We start from the raw sequence: 23,715 nt of genomic DNA, 5'->3' as shown, positions 1-23,715 counted from the left end.
GGGGGCTAAAGGAAGGGTAGATTTCTAAGATACTTATCTGACTCCGTCACCTTCCTATCTGAGCATCTCACAGTCTTTAATGTGTTTATCCTCCCGACACCCCTGTAAAGCAGAGCAGGGCTGCTACCCCCAGGGTACAGATGGGAAACTGAGGCACAAGGAGGCTAAATGATTGGCCCAAGGTCACACTTGGAAGTAGTCTGTGGCAGAGAAGGGAGCTGAACTTGGGACCGTTCAGTGCCAGGCTAGCGCCTGGCTGCTTGGAGCCCAGCATGCATTGGGATTGATGTTCCTAAGTCACTTAAGCACTTTAGAAAATGTTACTTTCCGAGCTTCAGTTTCCTCTGCTGTAGACAGAGCCAGGAAAACATGTCTTCCCTGGCTGGCAGGGGGGATGTGTCAGTGTGGTACAGAATAGAGGCAGACATGGCCCCTGCCCATGGGCAGTCTGAAGCCTAGTCTAGATATTGGTATCTGATTGTGTGCTGCCCTGGTATGGACTGTAGGCCCATGGGCGTTACAGGGGAGTCCAAATGCATCTGGTGCTTGTTTGGTATGAGCCTGCTCTCCCCTCTGTGCTCGGAGGGCGGGGCTCTCAAAGGGCCCAGGAAGCCCCAGCAGAATGGAAGCCAAGGGCGCTCCTTGCGCCTCTAGAAGGCAAGGTGTGCGTTTGCATGGATTCTCCTCTCCCTTGCACTGGCGTAAAGCAGGAGTGACTCCAGAGTGAAAGTGACACAGGCGTGAGGGGAGAATCGGGCCCCATCATCTTTTGGAGCTGGGGGCTGTTCCAACCAGTGGTGTGCGTCCCATCCTGGGTCCCTACCTGTCCCTGATCACAAAGGACTCTGGCACTCAGCCACCACCCTGACCGCCCCTTCTCATGTGACCATCTGCATTTTTAGCCCTGGCCAGCTAGGGATGAAAGCAGTAAACAAGGCAAATAGGGAATCTGTCTTGTTGACAGCCCTGCCGTTGAGGTGACGGTTGGAGGCTCAAGGAGGTGACATGTTTACTGAAGGATTGGAGAGATTTACTGCTTGCCTGGTGCTGGGGGAAGACAGATAACAGCTGGGCTTTCAGACTGAGACAAGGAGAGATTTCAGGACATCTGCTAGCTCACCTATGAGCCCCAAAGGGAAACTATCTTAACTCTTGGAGTGCCATGCCACATGGGAACCTAGCAGGGCAGGGATGTGAGTCTGTCTCTACCAGCCTGCCCCGCACAGGGCGGGCTGTGCTGGGTGGTGCTGAAAATGTTGATTGGGGTGCAGGGCAGGGGGTGTGAAATTTTGGAAAAGGTGTGGTTTTGCCCACAGCTGTTTTGTGATTCAGGGACATTGGTTTTTGCGGGGGGGTCGGCAAGGCAGATGGTGTTGCACCAAACTGCACCAAGGTTAGAATTTCTGCCTGTTTCAAGGTGCAAATGGATCTTCATCTCAATTAAGTCCTGACCGTTTTTTAACTGGGCCCATTTCCCTTGAAGAGGCTCCTGCTTTGGAGTGGAAACCCATGAAATCTCACTGGTATTTTGCTCCTCTCCATCCATGTGATCAGATCAACTTACACAGGTTCACAGTTGTGGGGGTTTCCAGTTTGGTTGTATTTCACCCCGTCGTAGCCCGGCATGATACACGTGCACAGTGAGCGGCTCACCCGGGGGAGGGAACATGCTTACAAGAGGAAGGATGGTCTCAGGGCTAAGACACAGGACGGGGAGATCTGTGTTCCAATTCTGGCTTGGCCGCAGACTTCGTGGATGACCTTGGGGCTGGATTTTTCAGGAGAGCCGGGGGGGGGGGGGGGCGGCTTTGGAAAATCTGCCCCTTAATCTCTCTCTCTGCCCCAGTTCCCTGTCTGTAAAGTGCAGGTAACAATGTGCACTTTCTGCCAACCTCTGTCTTGGCTGCTTGCATTGTCAGGCCTTTGAGGCAGGGTCTGTACAATGTTCAGCACAGTGTGGCCCAGATCTCAGTGGAGGCATGCAGGAGCTACCATAATTCCTAGATTAGTAATAATTACTGAAGAACCCTGAGTTACCAGTAGCTTTTCTTTCTTTTTCCTGGGTGGGAGTGTCTTTATATGCCTCTCGGAGACTCCCTGAAATACCACGTATTCCTTCCGTTCCCGTCCTATCTCAGGCCAGTCGCCCTGTCCCCTTTCTGAACTCATTCACGCTTTGGCTGAGCAAACTGTAGGGGGTGCTACAGAACAACCTGCAATGCCCCGGCTCGGCCTGCTCCCAACCTCCGTTCCGTCTCTTATACCAAGGGTCTGGTTTCCTAAATTCCTGGATGATAGGCCAGAAGGGACCACTGTGATCACCTGGTTTGACCTTCTTTATAGCACAGGCCATAGGAGTTCCCTGAATGAATTTCTGTTTGAGCTAGAGTAGGTCTTTTAGAAAAACATCCAGTCTTGATTTTAAAATCTCCACTGATGATGGATCCACCACAACCGTTGGTCCATTGCTCCAATGGTTAATTAAACCTCCCTATTAAAAATGTGCACATTTCTTCACTCTGAATTTGTCTCGCTTCAGTTTCCAGTGGTTGGGTCATGTTAGATCTTTCTCTGCTAGATCTGAAGAGCCCATTATACTATTTGTTCCCCACATAGGTACTTAGAGAATGCGATGAAGTCACCCCTTAACCTTCTCTTTGTTAAAATAAACAGATTGAGCTCCTTGAGTCTAGCACTGTAAGGCAGGTTTGCTAATCCTTTAATCAGTCTTGTGGCTCTTCTCTGAGCTGTCTCCAGTTTGGATGCACTGTCCCAGCAGTGGTCACACCAATACCAAATGCAGGGGTAAAATAACCTCCGTACTCCTACTGAAGATGCCCCCATTTATGCATCCCAGGATCACATTAACCCTTTTAGCCACAGCATCGCACGGGGAGCTCGTGTTCAGCTGATTATCCCCAAGTCTTTTTCAGAGTCTCAGCTTCCCAGGAGAGAGTCCCCCACAATGTGAGAATGGCCGACCGGTTTTGTTCCTAGATGTGTGACCCTGACAATTGGCTCAATTGAGAAACATGTGGTTTGCACCCCATTTACCAAAATAACTTGTGTTTTGCTCTGTCTGCACCCAGACGGGCGATGCTCCCCCATCAGCCTGGCTGCAGCTGGTAAGACTGAAATCTCTTTCCCTCCTCGGAGGCAGGAACCGGGGGAGGCCCAGGACTTTGACGTCTCTGCAAAGGCAGCAGGGTCACGTAAAAGACGCCAAGTGTGAAATGAGATGAGATGTAGCCTCACCCGACTCGCGGGGGCCACTCTCTGGAACAGCTACAGAGCTATTTTTCATCGGGTCATTTTTGCCTGCACCACAGAATCTGCCTTCAGCTCTCTGGGTCTGAACAGGGGGCCTGCATCGCCTGCGTCTGTGCATGACGAGTGTATCGAGGTGGTTTGCAAGGGTCATCTCAAACACCAGAAGTGTGCTCCTCCAGGCACTGTGTGTTTGGGCTTGTTCTAAAAATGGCAAGAATATTGCACAGCGCCTTCATCTGGCAAGAGTTGCAAGGTAAGAGGCACTGTTTAGGGTGCCGGACTGGACATCAGGACACCTGGTGTCTATTCCTGGCTCAGGAAGCAAGTGGTGAGAGCAGGCAGCAGGGACCCACATGTCCTGTGGCCACGAACAATGGAGCTGAGCCATGCTGAGCCCCTTGCACCTCCTTGGCTTCAGTGAGGACAGAGGGTACTTAGTATCCCCTAGGATCAAGCCCTTTGTGGACATGTCCAAGGTAATGAATCTCCATGGCTCTGCACAGCTGCTGTTCCAGTGCCCGGTGCTTGCAGCATGCCTCCTGGGGAGGAAAGCCATGGCCATCCCCCACACCCCCTGGGTAGTAAATTCCCCTTGCTCCCCTCCCCGACCTGGGACCTGACAGGGGTGTGATGTCTCTTTCCCCAGGTACCATGAACAATGATGTGTTTGTGGCGTTAAATCAGACGTTCAGCCCCACGTCATGCTTGGGGATATGGCACGTCCCTGACAAGGGCTGCAGAAGGAACCTTGGATCCTTATTTCCTGTCAGAGACGCTTGGCCGGGCTGCATCAGAGCCACCAGAGTAGATGCTGCATTTGAATCCTTGTCTCGTGCCACATGTTGTCATTCACACCTGTGGAAACCAGAAAGATAGAAATGACCATATGTGGTGCAAGGCGTTGGGAAACCAGGCCCCTGCATCTGGGGCATGTGCATGGAACCCCATTTAAGAAAATCCCCCCACTCACACGCTGGCTGGACCTTTTTCCTTTTTATTTATTTGTATTCCAGTAGCACCTACAGGTCCCATGCAGGGATCTAGGTCCTTTTGTGGCAAGTGCTGTGTTGTAGCCTGCGGGGGACCTGGAAGCAGAGGAACATGAGTTTCAGAGGGGAAGAGTTTGGTTGAGGCAGCGGGAAGTCTGGGGAGATATAAGGGGGGATATGATTGAGGTCTATACAATCATGACTGGTGTAGAGAAAGTAGATAAGGAAGTGTTGTTTACTGCTTCTCATAACACAAGAACTAGGGGTCACCAAATGAAATCAATAGGCAGCAGGTATAAAACAAATAAAAGGAAGTATTTCTTCACACAACACACGGTCAACCTGTGGAACTCCTTGCCAGAGGATGTAGTGAAGGCCAAAACCATAACAGGGTTAAAAAAAGAACTAGATAAATTAATGGAGGATAGGTCCATCAATGGCTATTAGCCAGGATTGGCAGGAATGGTGTCTCTAGCCTCCATTTGTCAGAAGCTGGGAATGAGCGATGGGATGGATCACTTGATGATTATCTGTTCTGTTCATTCCCTCTGGGGCACCTGGCACTGGCCATAGTCGGAAGACAGGATACTGGGCTAGATGGACCATTGGTCTGACCCAGTATGGCCGTTCTTATGAAGTCGGTCTGTGTGCACATGGCTGGAAATGTTAAGCTGCAAGTGGAGTATCTCTGGAAATAGAAATACAGATCTGGTTTGGTTTAATAGATATGGAATCCTCACCTGTTCTCACCCAGCATGCCGTACATGAAGCACGGTGGTAGAGTGGCATCAAGCTTTAAGAAGACAAACCTTGCCCTGATGAGTTTATAGGCTGTGTTAATGACAAAACGCAAAAGGTAAAAGAAACAAATTGTGGTGCAGGGCCATCTCTTTCCCCTATGCCCTGCGTCCTTTCTATCTCCCTTCTTTCCTTCCTCCATCTCGCCGTCTCTCCTCCCTGTTGTCTCTTCCCCTTAGCGGTGCTTGTGTTGTCTGCATACGCTGATATTTGTATAGTGTCTGTGCTTTCATGAAATGCAAAACCTGGGCATGACCTTAAGGAACACATCAGCGATATTGGCTCTGGGAATTCCCCAGCACCGGGAAGCAACCCACTGGCTGCATTGTCAGTTGCCACAAGATGCTGATCTCTTAATCTTAATAGTAATGTAGCATTACTCGTGATATTTTAAGGGCACAGTATCAACAGAGGCAGCTGAAATCCTGAGCCAGGACAGATATTTAAATTATCTGAATCCCTCTGCACATAAATTGTCTCCAGAAGGATTGTTTACCAGATAAACAGAGAGGGGAAATAATAGCGCTTACAGCTGGCAATAAATAATCTGGATCCCTGGAGTTGACTGGTCTTGCTTCCCAGGGTTGTGAAAATGTTTCCTTTGGAGTTGTTCTGTGTGGGGTTCATGCCCCTGGTTTCCCCTTAGGTCTGAGCAAACCTTCAATCTCCCAGTGAAACTCTCTCCAGGCTGCTGTGTTTCAATTGCTCTTGCATCAAAATCCAACAGCTCTAGGGCCAGGTTCTCAGCTAGTGGAAATCAGATAGCTCTGTTGACTTCAGTAGATTGATGCTGATATACATCAGCTGGGGAGCTGGCCCACAGAATCCAGATCGACCCCAACTTCACTGCTCTTGTTTGGGGAATAAGTCCCTAATGCAGGAAAGCATGTACTTTGCATATAAGCATGTTCCCAAACAGAAATGTTTTCCTGAATTGGGATTGAAATCGTGGCAGATCCTTGGCCATACTAAATAACATTTTGCTTCTTCTCTATCCCCTTCTTTCTGAGGAAATGAAAGCAATGTACAGGTATTCGAATGAAGCCTCGCAACATCCCTGTTAAGCATGTATTCTACCCATTTTATGAATAGGGAAACTGAGGCACAGATTTGTAAGCTCTTTGGGGCAGGGGCTGTCTTTTTGTTCTGTGTTTGGACAGCACCTAGTACAGCTGGGTCCTGGGCCATGACTGGGGCTTCTATGCGCTATGGTAATAGAAACAAATTATAATTGTAAAAGTGACTTGGCCAATAGTGACTTGGCCAAGAATAGAACCCAGGAGTCCTGATTCTCAGCCTTGCGCTCAGACCATTAGACTGAACTTCTGTCTGATATTAAAATTATTAGATTTTGGCTGCACTGGTTCATATGAGAAGGAGCTTTCCAGTCTGTCTCAGCAGTCAAGCTGCCGAAAATGACATTTCTGTCATCTGTCTCGGGGCAGGGGTTAGCCGGGGAAACGGGCTACTGATCAAAACATAATAACAAGCCACAACAGTCAGAATGTCAGCAAGCTACTTCAACCATAATCACCGTGACCAGAAAAGACTCCATCCACAGTGATATTCTTTCCCTTGCAAAAAAAAAAATAATCCCCGCCCCATCTGAACCAATAGAGTGAGAATCTTATGGCTCCAAGGAACCCAAGTCCCCAAAAGTTCATTATGCTTAGGGCCAGATTTTCAAGAGAGCTCAGCTCCCAGTTAGGCACCAAAATAAGTGTGCAGGAGAGCCCTGTGTCATGTTGTCTGGAGTGACTCATGAGCGAGAATACCAGCTTCAGGGCAGACTGTTAGGAAGCAGGGCACAAACCCCAGACTGGTTGTGAGTTCTATACTTAAATTTCACCAACCAAGTAACACATGTAAACTCCTCGGGCACTATAGCAGTCTTAACATGGGGTCAAAGACAGTGCTCTTGGGTACTCTGATCTATCTTGCCACCGAGGCAAGCTTGATGCTTGGATATATGGTCACTTAACACCAAAGATCACAAAATATTCAGGTTGCTCACAGTCCCAAAGGGCTAGTCATTTACCCCAGGTCAATTTGCACCTTAGATCTCTCATCAAAGACAACAATTGTAGCCAATCCTATAGTAAACTAACTAAGGATTTAGTAACTAAGAAGAGTGATTTACAAGGTTAAAACAGATAACCATACACACACAAATGTGTTGCAATCTTAGGTTTCAGATAGTGAGAGACCTGCTGAAATATGCCAGGGCTAACCCAGGTTAATCCCTGGGATCTCTTGCTTAGGTTTAGGAATCTTTGCCCCTTAGAATTCAAATGGCATAAAAAGCCCCTAATTCCTTCTGGTCAGGGACGTTTGTCCCCATCTCTCTAGAATCCAGGCTCATGGGACAAGCGCGTTGGCTCGTCCCCCTCTTCCTGGGTGTGCTGGGAGCTATCAACAAAGTCCTTGGCTTACAATAGATTCAATAGGCCTTCCTGATGGGCTAGAGAAAACCCCTCCTCATGGGTGCAAAGCAGTATTTTGCACTCAGTGATGTTTCTTTCTGGACTGGATTTATAGTTACAGAACAGACGATTAAGTATTACCTTGTAGCATGGGATTCAGATATTATAAGTAAATTAACGCGTGCAGCAACTTACAAGCAAAAGTCTAAATGCTAAACATTGTTACGATTGTAATATCTATCTTAGCAATGCTCACGCACAGGTGAATCAGACTGGTTTCCAGCTATGCTCTTGAGAGTGTTCACTTGAGGCCTAAGGCCCTTGGCAAAAGCTGGCACCTGGTCTACCAGCCTTGCACATTGGGCACTGAGCTCTGGAGAATATCTGCCCATCCGTGTCCCAATGGGAGCTGTGGAGCTATTTGGAAAAGCTGGCCCTGCTTGTGATGGCCGAACCCTTGAAAAAACTGCCCAGTAGAGAATTCAGCCCTTGGTGTGTTGGCAGGCATCCTTGGGAAGCATTAAACAGGGTATGTGCAATGGGAGACGGGCCTTCCACTATCAGAGCATCATATGGACGGAAATGTATGTTCAGCTGAGGCAGACAGAGAGGAGTTGGGGAGAAGTTTCCTAATTGGATACATGAAGAGAAAATGTTGCTGTGTTAAAATATACTGATGACATCCCCCCTCCCACCCCGCACCCCCTGAGGTATGGCAACCCCCTGATGTTTGTAGTTTTCTTTGTCCATTGGAACAGCTTTTTGAAATGAAATTCTTTTCCTCTTGTCTTTCCCTTTCTCTCTTTTTTCTTTTTTCCTCCTTTTCCTTTTCTTTCCTTTTTTTTTTTTTAGGGGCTTCTGATTATCTCAACCTTGAAAATTCGTTTCAATTACAGTTTACAACCCGCAAACAAAGGCTGCGGTCTCCGTAGTAACGGTAGCTGCTGCGCTTTGACGGGTGCGAATCCTCTGGAAGTTGGTTCCCCCAATTGTCACTCCTGCTTCTTCTTGTCTGGTTCATTGTGCCCCAGGACACAATTAGGATGTCTTCACACTGCGATGTGTTGGTGAATTTACCTCCTCTAAGAGAGATGGGAGATGAGTGCCCTTATTGCTTCGCATAACTGCCGATTCCCGCGGTCGCCTCCTGCCTCTCACCACACTCATTCCAGCAACACCCCCGCTCCCCTAAAGGGCAAGAGAAATCCTGTCATACAGTCCTCCTCTCGTCCCCCTGTGACCCACCCCACAGCCTACGCTCACTTGGAACGCCTAAGGCCGTGGTTCTCAGCCGTTCACAAACTGAGACTCCTCTCCAGTCTGGCTAGGATCTAGCTGGGACCAGGCCAGCGCTCTTCTCCCATCTAGTTGGGACCCTTCTCCTTGCTAGCTGGTGGTAGTCAAGACTCCTCTCCCATCTCGCCAGGCTCTAGCCAGGACCCGTCTCCCACAGCCCCACATTCCCCATGGAAGCAGGAGCTACAGATGCTCTGGCTTTGAACCGGTGGTGGCTCCTGGTGCTCCTCTCTCACTCTGCCACGTGGTGCGGCCCGCGCAGACTGGCCAAAGAGGCTCCTTGCCTGCTGGTACCTCTGAATAATTCACAGGCTCGTCGGTACAGAAGGAGGTGGTGTGGGGCGCTGTTGTAATGAGACCTGCAAAGGGTTGGAGCAGGGCTCACTGGGGACCAGAAGAAGGACAGTAATGGGGGATCTTGAGGGGAGACAGGAGGGCGTGTGGCAGGGCGTGTTTTCGGAACCCCAACTAAGCAGACACCTCCAGGCCAGAAGGGTTTTCCCAGAGGCCACTGGCTGTTTCACTAGAGAGCTAATTAATGACCTTACTTTTGCAAGGTTGAATGTTAATGCTGCCTTGAAACTGGGCTGGGGATCCTCCACGCAGCTGTGAAGCGGCTCAGATCAAGCTACTGATGGATGCATGCTGAATATTAATGTAGATGGAGGGGGGATTTTTGGGGGATGAGCTTCTTCATGTTCTTTCGCCTTTATGTTTTCGTTCCTCCCTGGTCTCCTGCTGATAGCATGATGTTGTTTTTTCCCCTCCACAGCATGTATCAGTCAGGTGAACATATGTGAGGATTTGTCCTGTGTGCCTGTTCCTTAAGTGGAGAAGGCGGATGGGGCTGGCTTGGAGGAAGTGGAGAGAACCCTGGCTGGGGATCTGGGCTCCAGCACTAGGTCTGTCACTGCGGGCAAGTTGCTTTCTAAAGTGGCTGCTCATGCCTCCATTGTTTTAGGTACGGGACTTGTTGTACCTGGAGTCTGGGTTGCAGAGGTGCTGAGCACCCGCGACTCTGCCTGAAGTCAGTGGGAGTGGCAGGGGCTCAGCAGCTCTGGAAATTCAGGCTCAAGCTGGACTCCCACTAGGAAATTGTCTCACTGCTGCCAGCTACTGTGGTGCCCTGCTGAATTGCTAGTGCACGTAGGAAGCCACAAAAGGAAGGGGAAACTGAGTCCCAATTCTGCTTCATGTACCGGTGCTGAAAGCCAGGGCAGGACTCCCTGCTCCGCTAAGGCTACTTTGCGCTACGTGGCCCAGTCAGTGAAGCGCTCTCCCTGCACAGGGAAACTCTCCGCCAGGGGAAAAGGATGCCTCTGCCTGGGAGAGGCCAGGACTGGTGTAGCTTTGAGCTCCGACATGGCCAGTGTGCCTGACCCATTCCATACAGCACCTCCTGCTGGGAGAGGCCAGGACTGGAATTGATGTCAGCTCCCCACAATCCTTGCTCCTGCCCAATTTCCTACAGGATCATCTGAAGGAGAAGCAGAGACCAGAGTGTGTGGATGCCTCCCCCTTGGCCCGTGACCATTCATTATTCTCCGTGGCGAGACTCACGCCAGGAGAGGTTGTGGTACAGAAGCCGCCAGTGGTCTGGAGCACCATCACTTCAGCTCTCAAGAGAAGTATGGGGAGTGATTTTGATTAACTCCAGCAGAAAGCCAGTGCTGGGGATGTGATCAGAATTGCTGCTAATCCTTTCTCATGCCTCGCCTGAGAAGATAGCTATGGCTGCTCTTGGAGGGGTGCCCAGCTAGACACATCGCAAACTTGAAAATTAATTATCAGACCGGCGGAACGATGCACGACCCTGCTATTATAATCAGCAGGGTCACATTGGCTTCGCCATCCTAATCTACTGAGAGCTTCAGAGAGAATTACTGTACTCTTGTCTGGAACATGGCGTTGCAAAACTCTGTTCGTTGATCTGCATTTTCCTCTCCCCGCGTAACCTCATTTCCTTTTGGAAAACATTTTAGTCCTGATGAAAGGTGCTGGGTTGACAGTCCCGGAGCCTTCCACTTATCTCCAGCACAAGGTGCAATGGAAGCAGCAGGAGAGCAACCTGGCTAATGTAGCTCAATCTTGACTAGAGGGAGCCCTTGGAGTGATGAGAAGGGAATTCAGTCCTTGTGCTCTGTGCTCAGGCTGCCAACAAGTGGGCCAGTTAGTGCTAGGAAAGTGAACAGCATGGGTGATTTGTAACGGGGATCCAGAGCCTTTCACGAGTGCACAAGGCCCCTGTTCAGACCAGGACTTCATTGTCCTAGGCACCGTACTCACATAGTTCTTGCACACAAGAGTTTGTCATCTAAAAAGCCGAGGCTGAATTCTTATCCCCATTCTACAGATGGACAATGAGCATATGGCATGCGTGGTGTCCTGTGGTGGCGTAACATGCATTGGCTGGAAGATAGCAGCCCCACATAGCCAGGTGCTGGGGAAGCAACCCCTGGTGCTTACCTTTGGAGTAAAGTCTATTACACCCTGTTTTTAAATGGGTAATTAACTTGGCAAGATAGAGTGGCTTGTCTGCCTGCTGAGAGATGAATGCATGGAAGGGCCCTATGCTGAGGGAGAAGATTAATAGCTCTTGTCCATAGCGTGGAAGAAAGGATAACTTGATGGGTTTCATATGAGTAGTCTCCATGTACTCCACGAGCATATGGATAACTTCAAAGAATGGGCTATAAGTTTTACCTCCTTGATGCAGTCTTTTCTCGTTGGCCCATTCGTATCCATTTGTTTCAGCACTTGGTTCGCCCGGCATGGGGGTTGCTGAATGCGTCCGTGCTCTCATTCTGAAGTGAAGGTGGAGAGAGAGGCACGAAAAAGGGGGACACTGGCTCACATCACTCTTATGACTCTCTCTTCCCTTCTGCTTGCCCAGGCAGGCAGCTGCTATTGTGTGTGGTGGAAGTGATGCTGCATGTTACCCCCAGGGACGCGCACACCATGCTCTCTCTCACTTCTGCTCTTCCTGGCTTCTGGCCCTTTAATCTCAATGGAGCCTCACAGATATTGGAGGTATTATGGTGGCTATTTATGTACAGAGAAAAGCAGAACAGAAACCTCTGCCCTGGCTCCAGAGGAGTGGGAAACTTAGAGAGCGTAGATGATTCAGGAGCAATGATGGGGGAGGGGTATCGCAGGGTGGGAGAGATGAGGGAGGAAGGGTGTGAATAAAGGGAGGCAATCCCTAGGACTACCCATTGGTGGGACCTAAACAGGATGCATTGAGACCTCAGTCCTCAAGGAGACCTCCCATGGGAACCATGAGTTATGCTGTGTACCCCAAGGTCTAGCTACTCAGAAAGCATGTAGTCCTACATTTCTGTGATTCTATGTGGCTCAGCCTGCAGGTATAGTACCCTGGTGTCCTCCATTGTCTGCACTGTCTGAAGTGGTGCGAGGAGTCCCGTAGGCAGCTGCAAGTAACCAAATGCGGCTCCCCTGCTGCTGGCTTTTCTCCCAACAGTCATGCATGGGGGGCTCTGTGAGCAGTCAGAAGACCTAGAATCGCAGCATCCTATAACAAATGGTCCTGACTGGCCGGCCGCCATGGGCAGTGAGGCTGGTGGCATCCAGTGCAGCGCAAGAGAAAGACATCCTTGTGGGGAAGGGGAATAGGCTAAGGCAGAAAGAGAGGAGGTTCTGGGTTCAAGCACGCTGGGAAGGTGGCTGAGGACTGGCCCCTTTGTTTCATTTGTGATCAGAACTTTGGTAGCCGAACAGTTAAAGCACAGCTGATTTGGGCTTTGTTGCAAAGATGGCCTTGGCTCAGCTGCACAGAGGGGATTCTGGTTCCAAGCAAGAGGAGCATGCTTCCACGCTGTGCCTTTCCCTCTGGTGGCTGGTCACACAGAGTACAACAGCCTACTACTCTTACCAGCTAACAAAGTTACTCCTCTAGCTCAAGTGACCCAGGCCTGTCCTTTGGTGAGGAGTGTCCCAGGTTCAAATCCAGCTGATGAACGGGCCACTGGGTGATTGTGCGAGCCTGAGATTGAGTCTCCATCTCCTTCTCTCTTCCGCAGCTTCTCCTTCTTATTGCTCTCTCCTGTTCCTCCAGCCCGAGTCCCCACCCAGCCTGGGCAGGGGGCACGCCCAGCACAAACACGGTCTACCTGGGGAGCACATGCGGTGCCCCTGCTCGAAGGGGGTGGGAGAGCACTTACAGGGTGCACGTCAGCACTGCTCCCAGTTGTAAGACAGAATCTCACTGCCGCACTCCCTTATCTCTCTCTCTGCTACCTTTGTCTCAACCTCCTCAGACGACCAAACCCAGTCATCCCCTTATGTCCCTGGCTGCAGCTCAGGTGTGGCTTGGCCCTCAGACACGCTGTGCTGTCTCCACTCGCCTCAGACGTGCCAAGAGGGAGGCAGGGAGAACAGACGTGAGGCGAGAGCATCATGGCCTGAACCATGGTGAGGACCAGGGCCAGCCGGTCTCGGCATGGGACAGGTGCCTTTTAATCATATGCTGCGCCAGCTTCCAACTCTGCACAGGGAGGCTCATGTTTCATGGAAGATTAGGGTTGGAAGGGACCTCAGGAGGCCATCTAGTCCCACCCCCTGCTCAACGCAGGGCCAACCCCAACTAAATCATCCCAGCCAGAGCTTTGTCAAGCCGGGCCTGTAGAGGTTTTTAAGGATGGAGATTCCACCACCTCCCTAGGTAACCCATTGCTTCACCACCCTCCTAGTGAAATAGTGTTTCCTAATACCCAACCTAGAGCTCCCCCACTGCAACTTGAGACCATTACTCCTTGTCCTGTCCTCTGCCACTACTGAGAACAGCTGAGCTCCATCCTCTTTGGGTAGTTGAAGGCTGCTATCAAATCCCACCCCCAACCACTCTTTTCTTCTGCAGACTAAACAAGCAGGGTTCCTTTCTCAGTGTTCCTTTTCTCCTCGGCTCTTCCGGGGCTCGCTGCCTGTGGGGACATAACCACCTGCAGGAGCCTTTGTGCCGCTTACGCTCTTCAGGTTCCCTTCCTCCCAGGGCTTTGATGCGCGCGAAGCCTGGCAGTGAGGTGGCGGCTCACAGAACCAGCTGGATGGACTGGCTTTGAACCCAGTGCCTCGTCCGTTTTGCTTTGCGAGGGCAGAGGGGACGTTTCACTTCAGTTCCCATCCCTCTGGGGCCTGCCCTGAATTTTCTTTGCGTTGCAAGTTCAGAAGAGCCGATAACTTCCAATTTTAGGTGCGTTTTCCCCCAGGGGCTCTGTACGAGCCATGTGAATGCTGCGGAAACTTGATTCCAAACCAGCCCTGCTTGAAAAGAGATATAGGCCTGACCTGTAACCATAGATTCCCCCGCCCGATCAGACCCGGAGAGTTGCTTCTCTGCTCAGGCCCACTCCTACCCGAAAGGGTCATGACTTCTCATGCAGTGTCTCTAGGCTTGGGGTTGTGTAACCAAACCTGGAGGCTTTTAGCCATTGCCTCTCTAGGGGACTCCCTTCCAGGCCTGCCTATGGGGAAATCAAATCTGGCATTGCCCCATGGCTTAGCTGTGGCTAGAATCACTGGGGCTCCCGCCTGGCACATCTTGGGGGCTTTTGGCCTGGTTCCTCGCACAACGGGGTGGGGTAGGGAAGACAGAGTGGAGTGGGAAATCCAGTAGGCAGTGCAGGAGGGATTCCTCATAGTGCTTTGCAGCTTCTTCCTCACCACAGCACACTGCCCCTTTGGCTGGGTGCTGTGGGGAGCTGGGAACTTGCTGCCGGCGCTGCTCAGAAATGGGGAGGAGCAGAGACCCTTCATCACCCACAGCTACACCATGGCTTGAAGGGTGACGGAAGCACATCTCAGGCACTGGAGGCTTCTGAACCTTTGGCTGCAAATCTTAATCTACCGCTGCAATCTCCTGAGGCATGTACCTCGCTGGGTTGGGTATTGAGTGGCCTGGGGACATTTTTCCCTTGTGCAGGGACTGCCACATGTAGCCTAATTCCTCGCGCCCCCCAGTGGTAGAGAAGAGACGTAGTGAATATAAAGGGGATTCTTGACTCGGGCAGCTGGACTCGGACAGACCCTGTGGTTCTCTCTGGCTCTCTAGCTCCCAGCCTGGAGTTATCACACAGGGTCTCCCTAAGGCCCGGCCTGGAATCGGCCATCCTGGAAGGAACTGCTGACATGTACAATCCAGTGCACCACACCCCCAAAATTCACCCCCACGCTGTCCCCACCCAGTGTCTCCCTAGTACCATTCCTACCATGCCTGGTAGCTGAATGCCCCCTCAGATGGTTCCCCACAGGCCCTCACTTCACAAAGCCCACTCCTTGCCCTGTGTTAAAGCCCCCATCTGCTTTGCCGAGCTCCCATGACGTTAGCCCCCTGTGCTAGGTGTCACTCAGCTGGGCATCTGGAGGGTTCTGTTATTGGTTGTGATGCCGGAGTAGCAGGAAAACCCCTCTCGGACACCCACTGCCACAGCGCCACACCCCGGGGGACTCTTTCTTAGCTCTAATTAACAGCATGTTACATTAATCGGTGTCTTTCGCTAAATGATTAACATGTTTCAAGTCCCATTAGGAGCAGTTATGACAGGGAGAGGCAGGCAGCTGTCGCTGGTAATTACCGCACACTTGAACGATTCCACCATCGAGGGCTGGCTAGGGAGGTGGGGAATCAATCTGTGGGTCAGCGCCTGGGAGAGCAGGAGGGGAGGAGAGTTCAAGGGGGATGGGGATGGGGAGGGAGATGGGGAGAGCATGGTAGAGGATGCGTGGCTAGGGATGGATGTTGCGCAGACCGTCCTTTCACACTGCGGATAGCTCCCGAGAGACCGATACTGTCACAGCTGATGGTGAGATTGATGAGCACAGCATGCTGGAGGATGGATGATATTTGCATAAGCTGTAGCTCAAGCTGTGACTGGGGTATGTGAACTCGGGGATGCCAGGGAATATGTGCCGTGTGGCACAGTGCCAACTGCAGACAGCTCTAGTGTGGTGGAAATAAAACACTCCATAGGCCAGGCCTGGGGTGGAGTGGAGGAGAAGCTCAGGACGGGGTCTGAATTTAGCAGCTAGCCACAGTCCTGAGCTCCCCAGGGAGAGGCGTACAGGGAGCATCTTCCCATCGTGAAGTGAGAGTGCTGTGACTCTCCATGGGCAATCAGGGATCCAGCCTTCTGCTCGGGGCTGGCCAGAAATGTTCTATCTAAGCTGCTTTTTGACAGAAAATGGGGATTTCAACAAAATGGAATTTTACATGAACTGCATCTGCCTCCTCTGGGATATTTCCGTTTTTGGTCTAAAAGCAGAACATCTGAAAGCGGGAAGCGGTTTTGGCTGAAAATGAAACTAATTTGATTCTGAAACGCCACCGCGGTACCTCCTGGAAGTTGTCGTTCAGTTGCCTCATGAGCCATGTTCTCCCATTGGACTTCATCTCCCAAGATGCACTGGGGCAGCACCTCCATTCATGGGGGGGAGGGTGAGCCAGTGTGCATCATGGGAGATGTAGTCCAACCCGGGAGCCCGGCCTATAGAGGCACATGAACTACAACTCCCATCAGGCACCATGGTGGCATTTCAGAGCTGAAATATTTTGGTTTTGAACTGAAGCATTTCAGGTTTTGATTTTTTTTCATTGAAAACTTGAAATTTTCCAGCCGTGTCTAGTGGTACCAAATAAGCTCTGGGCAACACATTACCTGCCTCCCAGTTAAGTATTTCAGGGCTCCCGTATAATGGTGATCACACTGACGAGGAAGGAACTGTGACCAGCTCTGCACTTTTAATGGCTTGCAGAGGCTCTGCCAGGTTATTCTAATGCTCCTGGCAGTCCTGCCTCCAGAAGGTGGGACTTCCTGAAAATGTTTATTGCAGTACTGGGAAGTATGGCAGAGCTGGAGGAGGTATCTCCCTGAGGCAATGCTTGCAGTGCAGTGAGATGACATCTTTCCACTCCAGCCATGGGTACCTGACTTCGGGCTTTGGACACTGGCTACAGTTCTCCGCAGCTTCAGAACTGTCCACTGCAGCCTCATTCAAGTTGCATGAAGAGTTTGCGGCTTGCTTGGACTATGTTTTCAGCCTGACGCTGTTTACCATGTAAAGTTTATGTACCATAAACTTCCTGGCTGGGAAAGATGAGTTCTAACTAGCTGAAGAATTTTATGGGGTTTAGAGTAGAGATCAGTGTTTAAGATGGAAGTGCGAAACAACTATAAGTGATTCAATGACACTGCTATGCATCCGAGGGGAATTTCTGCACAATAGATGTCTAGCAGCTCACAGCTACAGCCAGAGAAATATATGTTAGTGTTGGAGATGTGCTCATAGTATAAACTTCAGATCAGAATTACATATACCTCAGTATTTGGGAGTATTCGAATCAGAGTAATAGTTGTAGCTAGGAATTTAGATAGGACTTATCTGTTATTATCTGTAACAGTTGTGCTCGGTGCTCTACATATGCCTGGTATGATGAGGCTCCTTTGAGCTTATGATCGAAATAAACAAGGCAGACAAAGAAATGACTGTTTTGCAGTTGTGGAATTGGGGCGCAGAGAAAGATTAAAGGGGCAGATTCTCAGAGATGTGGGGAACCCACAGCTCCAGCTATAGTCGCTGTCATGGGATTTGCAAGACATCATTTGCTTGGAAAAAAGCAGGCCCCTGGTGACTGGTCTAAGGTGTCACAGCAGGTCCGAGGCAGAGCTGGGAGTAGATTGCATGGGTCCACTGCTTTGAACCGCAAGGCCGTCCTTCCTGCCCCTTTATTATTTGGCCTGGTTTTCAGAACATCTGAGCACCTGCGCCTCTGACTGAACTTAATGGGAGCCACCCTTAAAATCAGAGCCTTTCTACATTACTAGACCCCGCAAGCATGGCTGTATCGGGAATGGTGTAAGGCAGAAGGGCCAGGTACAGTAGTACCATCCCCATCCCAGATACTTGGTACCATAGGGACTAGAGAACATATGCTGGCTCTGGGGAAACTCCCTCGGACCTGAGTTCAGTCTTTCCTTGCAGTAACGACTCTAGGAAATGGGGGAGGCCATTGGCAGCTCCCAGCTCCGCCAATCCCAGTGGGAGGAACCTTGGGAAGTGTGGTGGCTGCGGTGGGATTGGTTGAGGGGAGCGACGAGTGAGCTGGTGCTGCTATGGCCCCGCGTTGTGTGTTTGCAGACCGCGAGCGGATCGGCCAAGACTCCTCATATGAGCAGGAGGGGAAGGTGCAGTTCGTCATTGACGCCGTGTACGCCATGGGTCATGCCCTGCACAACATGCACAAGAGTCTGTGTCCCGGCAAGGTCGGCCTTTGCCCCAGAATGGACCCGGTGGACGGCGTGGAGCTGCTCAAGTACATCCGCAACGTCAACTTCTCAGGTCTGTCTGTCCGCAGAGGGTCAGGCTGTCTGGCCTTCAACATGGTGGGGAAAGTGGGGGCGGTAAGAGAGGAACAGGGACCAATTTATGCTCTGAGTGACTGGAGAATGACTCTGCTAAAGTTACTGGAGTTACTCTAGATCTACAGGGCTGTGAATGAAAGTGGAACCAGGTCTCTTCTGCTCCCGGCCTGGACTTTCTATTTATTATGTGTATTATGGCAGGAACTAGAAGCCCCAGCTGAGATACACATACACCTAGTGAGAGACAGTCCCTGCCCTAGGGAGCCTACAATCTAAATAGGCTCCATGGTTTTATTATTGGTCCCATGTTATAGAGAAGGAGCTGAGGCACAGAGTGATTAAGAAGCAGATTTTCAAAAGAGCTCAGCACCCAAACTGCTGAGTGCTTCTGAAAATTAAAGCTAGGAATTTTAAAGAACATCAGAGTGACATAGGAGCACCCAGGAAGTCAATGAAATTTGTGCTCGTGAGTCACATAGCAGCTTTCAATAATTCCATCACTGGCCACTTATCCAAGGAGCGAAATAGGAGCTGACCCTTCCTGAAAACTCTGGTGATTTTTTTTCCAAGGTCACACAGGGAGTCAGCAGCAGGAATCGAACCTGGATCCTTTACAGTGCTAGCTTCAAGCCTTAACACAGCCCCACCCTTCCTTTGTTAGCTTCTGTTCCTTGTTCTACTTCCATTCCTTCTCTCTCTTTCCTCTCCCCCTTTGTTGAAATGAGCTCCTCGTCTGATTCATTCTGCTACAGCTTTGTCTTCCTTCAGATCTCCTCTGGAAACTCATCCCTTCCCTGTACTATATCTCTTTAATAAACATTTTCTGTCCCTTCCTTCTTATTACTTCTATTTATCTCTCCCCTGCAATCTCCTCTGCAATCTGTCTTCCTTATTTATTTTTCCTTCTTCCCCTCTTGCCTGATTTTCTGTTCTCTTCTTGTGTTCGTATTTATTTGCACAGTTCATTTGATTTTACTTTAAAGCAAATTTTTTTTTTAAATGTGGCAAAGCCACAGGCAGCAAAACTCCCACTTCCAGCAGCCATACCCTGTGTGCTGCGGGGAATGTTTCTGTGCCGCAAGCAGCTGGTGTGGATCCCAGGTTGAGCATTGGCCGCTACTGTTTTGAACTGTTTGTATTGCGTCCTGGCTCCCACCCACTCTCCCTCCCGGACTACGTCCCTGAGTGCCAAGCTCGGGCAATCCCCGCTGCACATGAGTGGCAGGAAATGTCAAAGCCAATCACTCTGTCTGTACTTCAAGCGTAATGAGCTATGGGGAGGGGAGGGACTGGCAGCTGAGCTGCCATTTGCAAACGGAGGGTGTCCGCCCTGCCGGCATGCCCAGTGCAGAGTGGGCTGCCAACATGACAGTCAGTAAGGCAAGCCATCATATTTCTTCCGCCCTCCTCTGCCTCGCTCTGTGGGCCACTGACCCTAATGGAGATCCCCATGTTCAGCCCAAGTCTGAATCAAACCCTGCTTCTTTATCTGAAGGGCTCAGTAGTGCAGTGGGTTAGTGCAGCCCCAGGTGCCTGGATTCAAAGGCTGCCTCGAGTTACAGGAGCCTAAGGACTAATCTCTGCTCCTTGTCGCCTGTGGTGCCTGCCTGGCAGCCTGTGTTGAGCAGAGCCCCAGCCTCAGGAATCAGATAGCATGGGGTGTTCAGGGAGCAGGGGTAGGGATGGGTCGGTCGGTTGCCCGCACTGTCTCTGTCTCTTCAAATATAGTTGGCAGAACTGTGTGAGGTCCAGGACTGGAGTAGCAGGAGAACGGCAGGTCAGGATTAAGTGCTTGCAGCAGGAAGCCTGTGGCTGGAATAGCGAGGGAGGCTGTGGGTCAAGATTGAGGTGTACCAGCAGAACTGCGCAGAAGAATTATGCACAGCATCTGTCTGGGCTAAGCCTGCTTGTAGCCACTGCTTCCAGCCCCTCCATTTCATGAAGTCCCTTTTCGCCCAGTCTGTATCTAAATGCGAGAGATGCCGTGTTGTTGTTTTTTCCTCGGCAAGCTCCGTAGCTGAATGTTGAGAGGAGATCACCACTCCTGCTGAATGAATGATATAGCATCACAATACACTGACACTGTGTATGGATTTATTATTCAGTGCTTTAGGAAAGAGACTCCCAGACATCCGGAGATGGTGTGAGACCGTGCAGGCTGCTCGCGGGTGGGGAGGGAGCCTTGCAGAGTGCCCTTTGCAATCTGCTTTACACGGATAATGCGATTTGATCGGATAAATGACACAGGTGAGGAAAAGCCGGCTGATTTCCACATGGGAGTGAATTAGTTCTTCTGGCATCTACTCTAGTCCTCCTCTCTCTGGATGTGTCTACACCAGAAATGCTACAGCAGGACAGCTGCAGCACTGGAACGTAGACACTATTTGCAGCGATGGAAGGATTTTTCCATCGTTGTAGTAAATCCACCTCTCCAGGAGGCAGTAGGTAGGTGGAAAGAAGAATTCTTCTGTTGACCTAGCGGTGTCTACACTGGACCATAGGTTGGCTTAGTTAGATTGCACAGGGCATGACGTTTTTCACAGCCCCGAGCGATGTCATTAAGCCAACATAACTTTGTAGTCTCATTTCTCTCTTCTCTCTCTCAATAATGTGCCCCCGTCTTCCCCCTCCCCTCTCTCTGTCATAACGTCTCAGCTTGCCTCCCTGCTTGGCACCTTTTAGAACCATTTGCACTTGTGCAAAGGGGGTGTGAAATGCTACCACCGGCGTGAGTGGAGAATTCTGATCTGGAGGTGTTCTATGGGGGCCTAAGGCTGCAAATCAACAGGCCGTCTTGACTGGGCAAAGCCCCTACGCTCATGCGCCCGTCCCACTGGCCATGAGTCTTCAGCACTTCCTAATAGTGACGTGCCATGTTTTGCTGAAGAGGGATGGACTTACGCATGTTGTTTAAATGCCTTGCTGAGTTAGCGCCTAAGAGTGATTGCACAAGGTGCAAGGCTGGGGGATACCAGCCCCAGAGCCTGTCCAAATGATTCTGCCATTGCCGGGCCAACAGCCTTCCATATCAGGCCCAAGGAATTTCTAACAACCCCCCTCCCTGCAGTATCTAGGCACTGATGAAGTGATATTTATTAATTAATTTCAGCCTTGCCAAATTCTAATCACCCTCTGGCCAAGGGCAATTAAGTAGTTGTTGCCAGGTGAGGAGGCCAGTTGCTGAAAGGAGCTGCACTGACATATACCAAAAAGAAAAGGAGGACTTGTGGCACCCTAGAGACTAACCAATTTATTTGAGCATAAGCTTTCGTGAGCTACAGCTCACTTCATCGGATGTAGCTCACGAAAGCTTATGCACAAATAAATTGGTTAGTCTCTAAGGTGCCCCAAGTCCTCCTTTTCTTTTTGCGAATACAGACTAACACGGCTGCTACTCTGAAACCTGACATATACCAGCTAAGGATCTGACTCCATGCCTTTTTGTTTTTTCATGATCTTCATCTGCATGTGCAAGTGGATTTGTTTTTAATCTGTTTGTTTATTTTGGACATTTAAACAAGTTTACAAATCCTTGCGGGTAAGTATCAGAGATGAAACGATCGGTGTCGGAAGTAAGACATGGGAGGTCACTGTTCCTCTTTCCTTGGCATGGATGAGGCCACTGCTGGAGTGCTGTGTTCAGCTCCAGGTACCGCGCTTTAGGAGAGATGTGGAGAAATGGGAGTGAGTCCAGAGGAGAACAACAAAAATGCTACAAGATTTAGAAAACCTGACCTGTGAGGAAAGGTTTAAAAAAAACAACTGGGCGTGGTTAGTTTTGAAAAAAGAAGAGGGAGGCGGGGGGGACCTGGTAAGTCTTCAAATATGCTAATGACTGTTACAAAGAGGATGGTGATCAATTGTTCTCCAGGACAAGCAGTAATGGGCTTATTCTGCAGCAAGGGAGGCTTAGGTTAGATATTAGGAAAAAACTTACTATCAGGGTAGTTAAGCTCTAGAACAGGCTTCCAAGGGAGGTGGTGGAATCCCCGTCACTGGAGGCTTTTAAAAACAGGTTGGATAAACCCCTGTCAGGGAGGCTCTAGGTTTACTTGTTCCAGCCGCAGTGCAGGGGGCTGGACTTGATGACTTCTCGAGGTCCCTTCCAGCCCTGCATTTCTACAATTCTACGCTCAACAGTACAACAGTGAGCTTTTGTTTAAGGAAACCTTCTGCAGTAATATAATCATCAAATCTCTCTGTTTAAAAGGATGTTGGCAATTTGAAGAGGGAGCTCCTTTATACTTCCCAGGATGTGTTGTTTCTGTGATTTTATTAAATGGAGTGAAACTTCTGTTTACACATATTTATCAGACCAGGCATTTCTAGCCAAATGTTAATAATAAAAATTGGGACAGGTGTGCTCTTTGTTTAGAAGGCAAATGTATTATTGTCTGACTACTGAATTAATGGTAACCAAATAGCTAAGTATCTGTTTGTCCTCTGTCTCTACAGGCTGGTAAATTGTCCTGGCAGGTTTGCAAGGCTGGTTTATTTTTTAAATTGTATTTATCAAATGTCACCAGAATGCATGACACTGGGAAGAGACCATGGAAGAAGAAAATAATCTAAGGCAGTGGTTCTCAAACTTTGTTTTTCCACGGACCACTTGAAAATTGCGGAGGGTCTCGGCGGACCACTTACTGATCTTTCCAAATGTTGTTTGTACCGTTAACTAACTATTGTAAAGTGCTTTGGATAAAAGCACTATATAAAAAAAAAACCTAAATAATAATTAAAGTTTTTTTGTTCTACAAATAAAAGCACACAACTCATATTTTAATATCCGTAGTCTTACCTTTCTAATGCGATGGATGTGCCCTTTCTCCCTCACTGCGGCAGCCCCAAGCTGGGGCTGGGAAGGAGGGGGTCTCTCCCCGACAGCCACAGCCTTGGAGCTGAAGAAAGTCGCCTCTTTCTCTGGCCACCACAGCCCTGTACATCCCAAATTTCCCCCACCCCCTCTTCTCACCTCACTGCCCCCTCCCACCTACCCTCTATTCCCCCTGAAGACCACCAACTCACCGTACATGGTGCGTCTTCTCCAGAGTCCAGGCACCTAATTAGCAGAGCCACGCCTGTGCGGCTCCACTAATTAGATGGTTAGCCCTTCATTCTCTCGGGCGTGACTGCCCAGGCACGCACCTTAGAGGGAACTATCCGCGGACCACCTGAACGGAGCAGTGGGCCGCAGACCATAGTTTGAGCACCTCTGATCTAAGGACTCTGCTGAAGTTAATAGCAAAGATCCCATTGACTTTAGCAGGAGTTGAATCGGACACTGCGCCAGATGGATCAGCCACACTGCACAGCATTGGAGCAGATGTTGTTTTACGCTCTGACGTTAAAACTTTCCTGTCTTGTAGGCATTGCTGGGACTCCGGTGACGTTTAATGAGAACGGAGATGCACCTGGCCGTTATGACATCTACCAATACCAGATCAAAAACTCCACTGCTGAGTACAAAGTCATTGGGCACTGGACCGATCACCTGCATTTAAAAGTAAGACCTTGGACTGGTTTTGTATTTGGCTGTGGAGTCAGTGGAGATGGTCCCAGCAAAGA

The 23,715-nt window shown here is 50.0% G+C and overlaps 1 protein-coding gene across 9 annotated transcripts in view; it reads left to right on the top strand.

The window, feature by feature from the left end:
- GRM4 (glutamate metabotropic receptor 4) overlaps positions 1 to 23,715 on the top strand; it is a 253,189-nt gene that overhangs the window by 188,166 nt on the left and 41,308 nt on the right. For 7 of the 9 annotated variants that reach the window (XM_048826567.2, XM_048826570.2, XM_075121890.1 and 4 more), the window contains 2 exons: positions 17,927 to 18,127; positions 23,517 to 23,653. In XM_048826567.2, the coding sequence (XP_048682524.2) occupies positions 17,927 to 18,127; positions 23,517 to 23,653 (338 nt within the window). Of the gene's footprint in view, positions 1 to 17,926; positions 18,128 to 22,605; positions 23,453 to 23,516; positions 23,654 to 23,715 lie in introns of those variants that run through there. The other 2 variants (XM_048826573.2, XM_048826569.2) reach the window with 2 other exon arrangements.

Source organism: Caretta caretta, chromosome 21, assembly GCF_965140235.1.
Source record: "Caretta caretta isolate rCarCar2 chromosome 21, rCarCar1.hap1, whole genome shotgun sequence".
NCBI classification, from domain to species: Eukaryota; Metazoa; Chordata; order Testudines; family Cheloniidae; genus Caretta; species Caretta caretta.
This window is presented reverse-complemented; position numbering and strand designations above follow the sequence as displayed.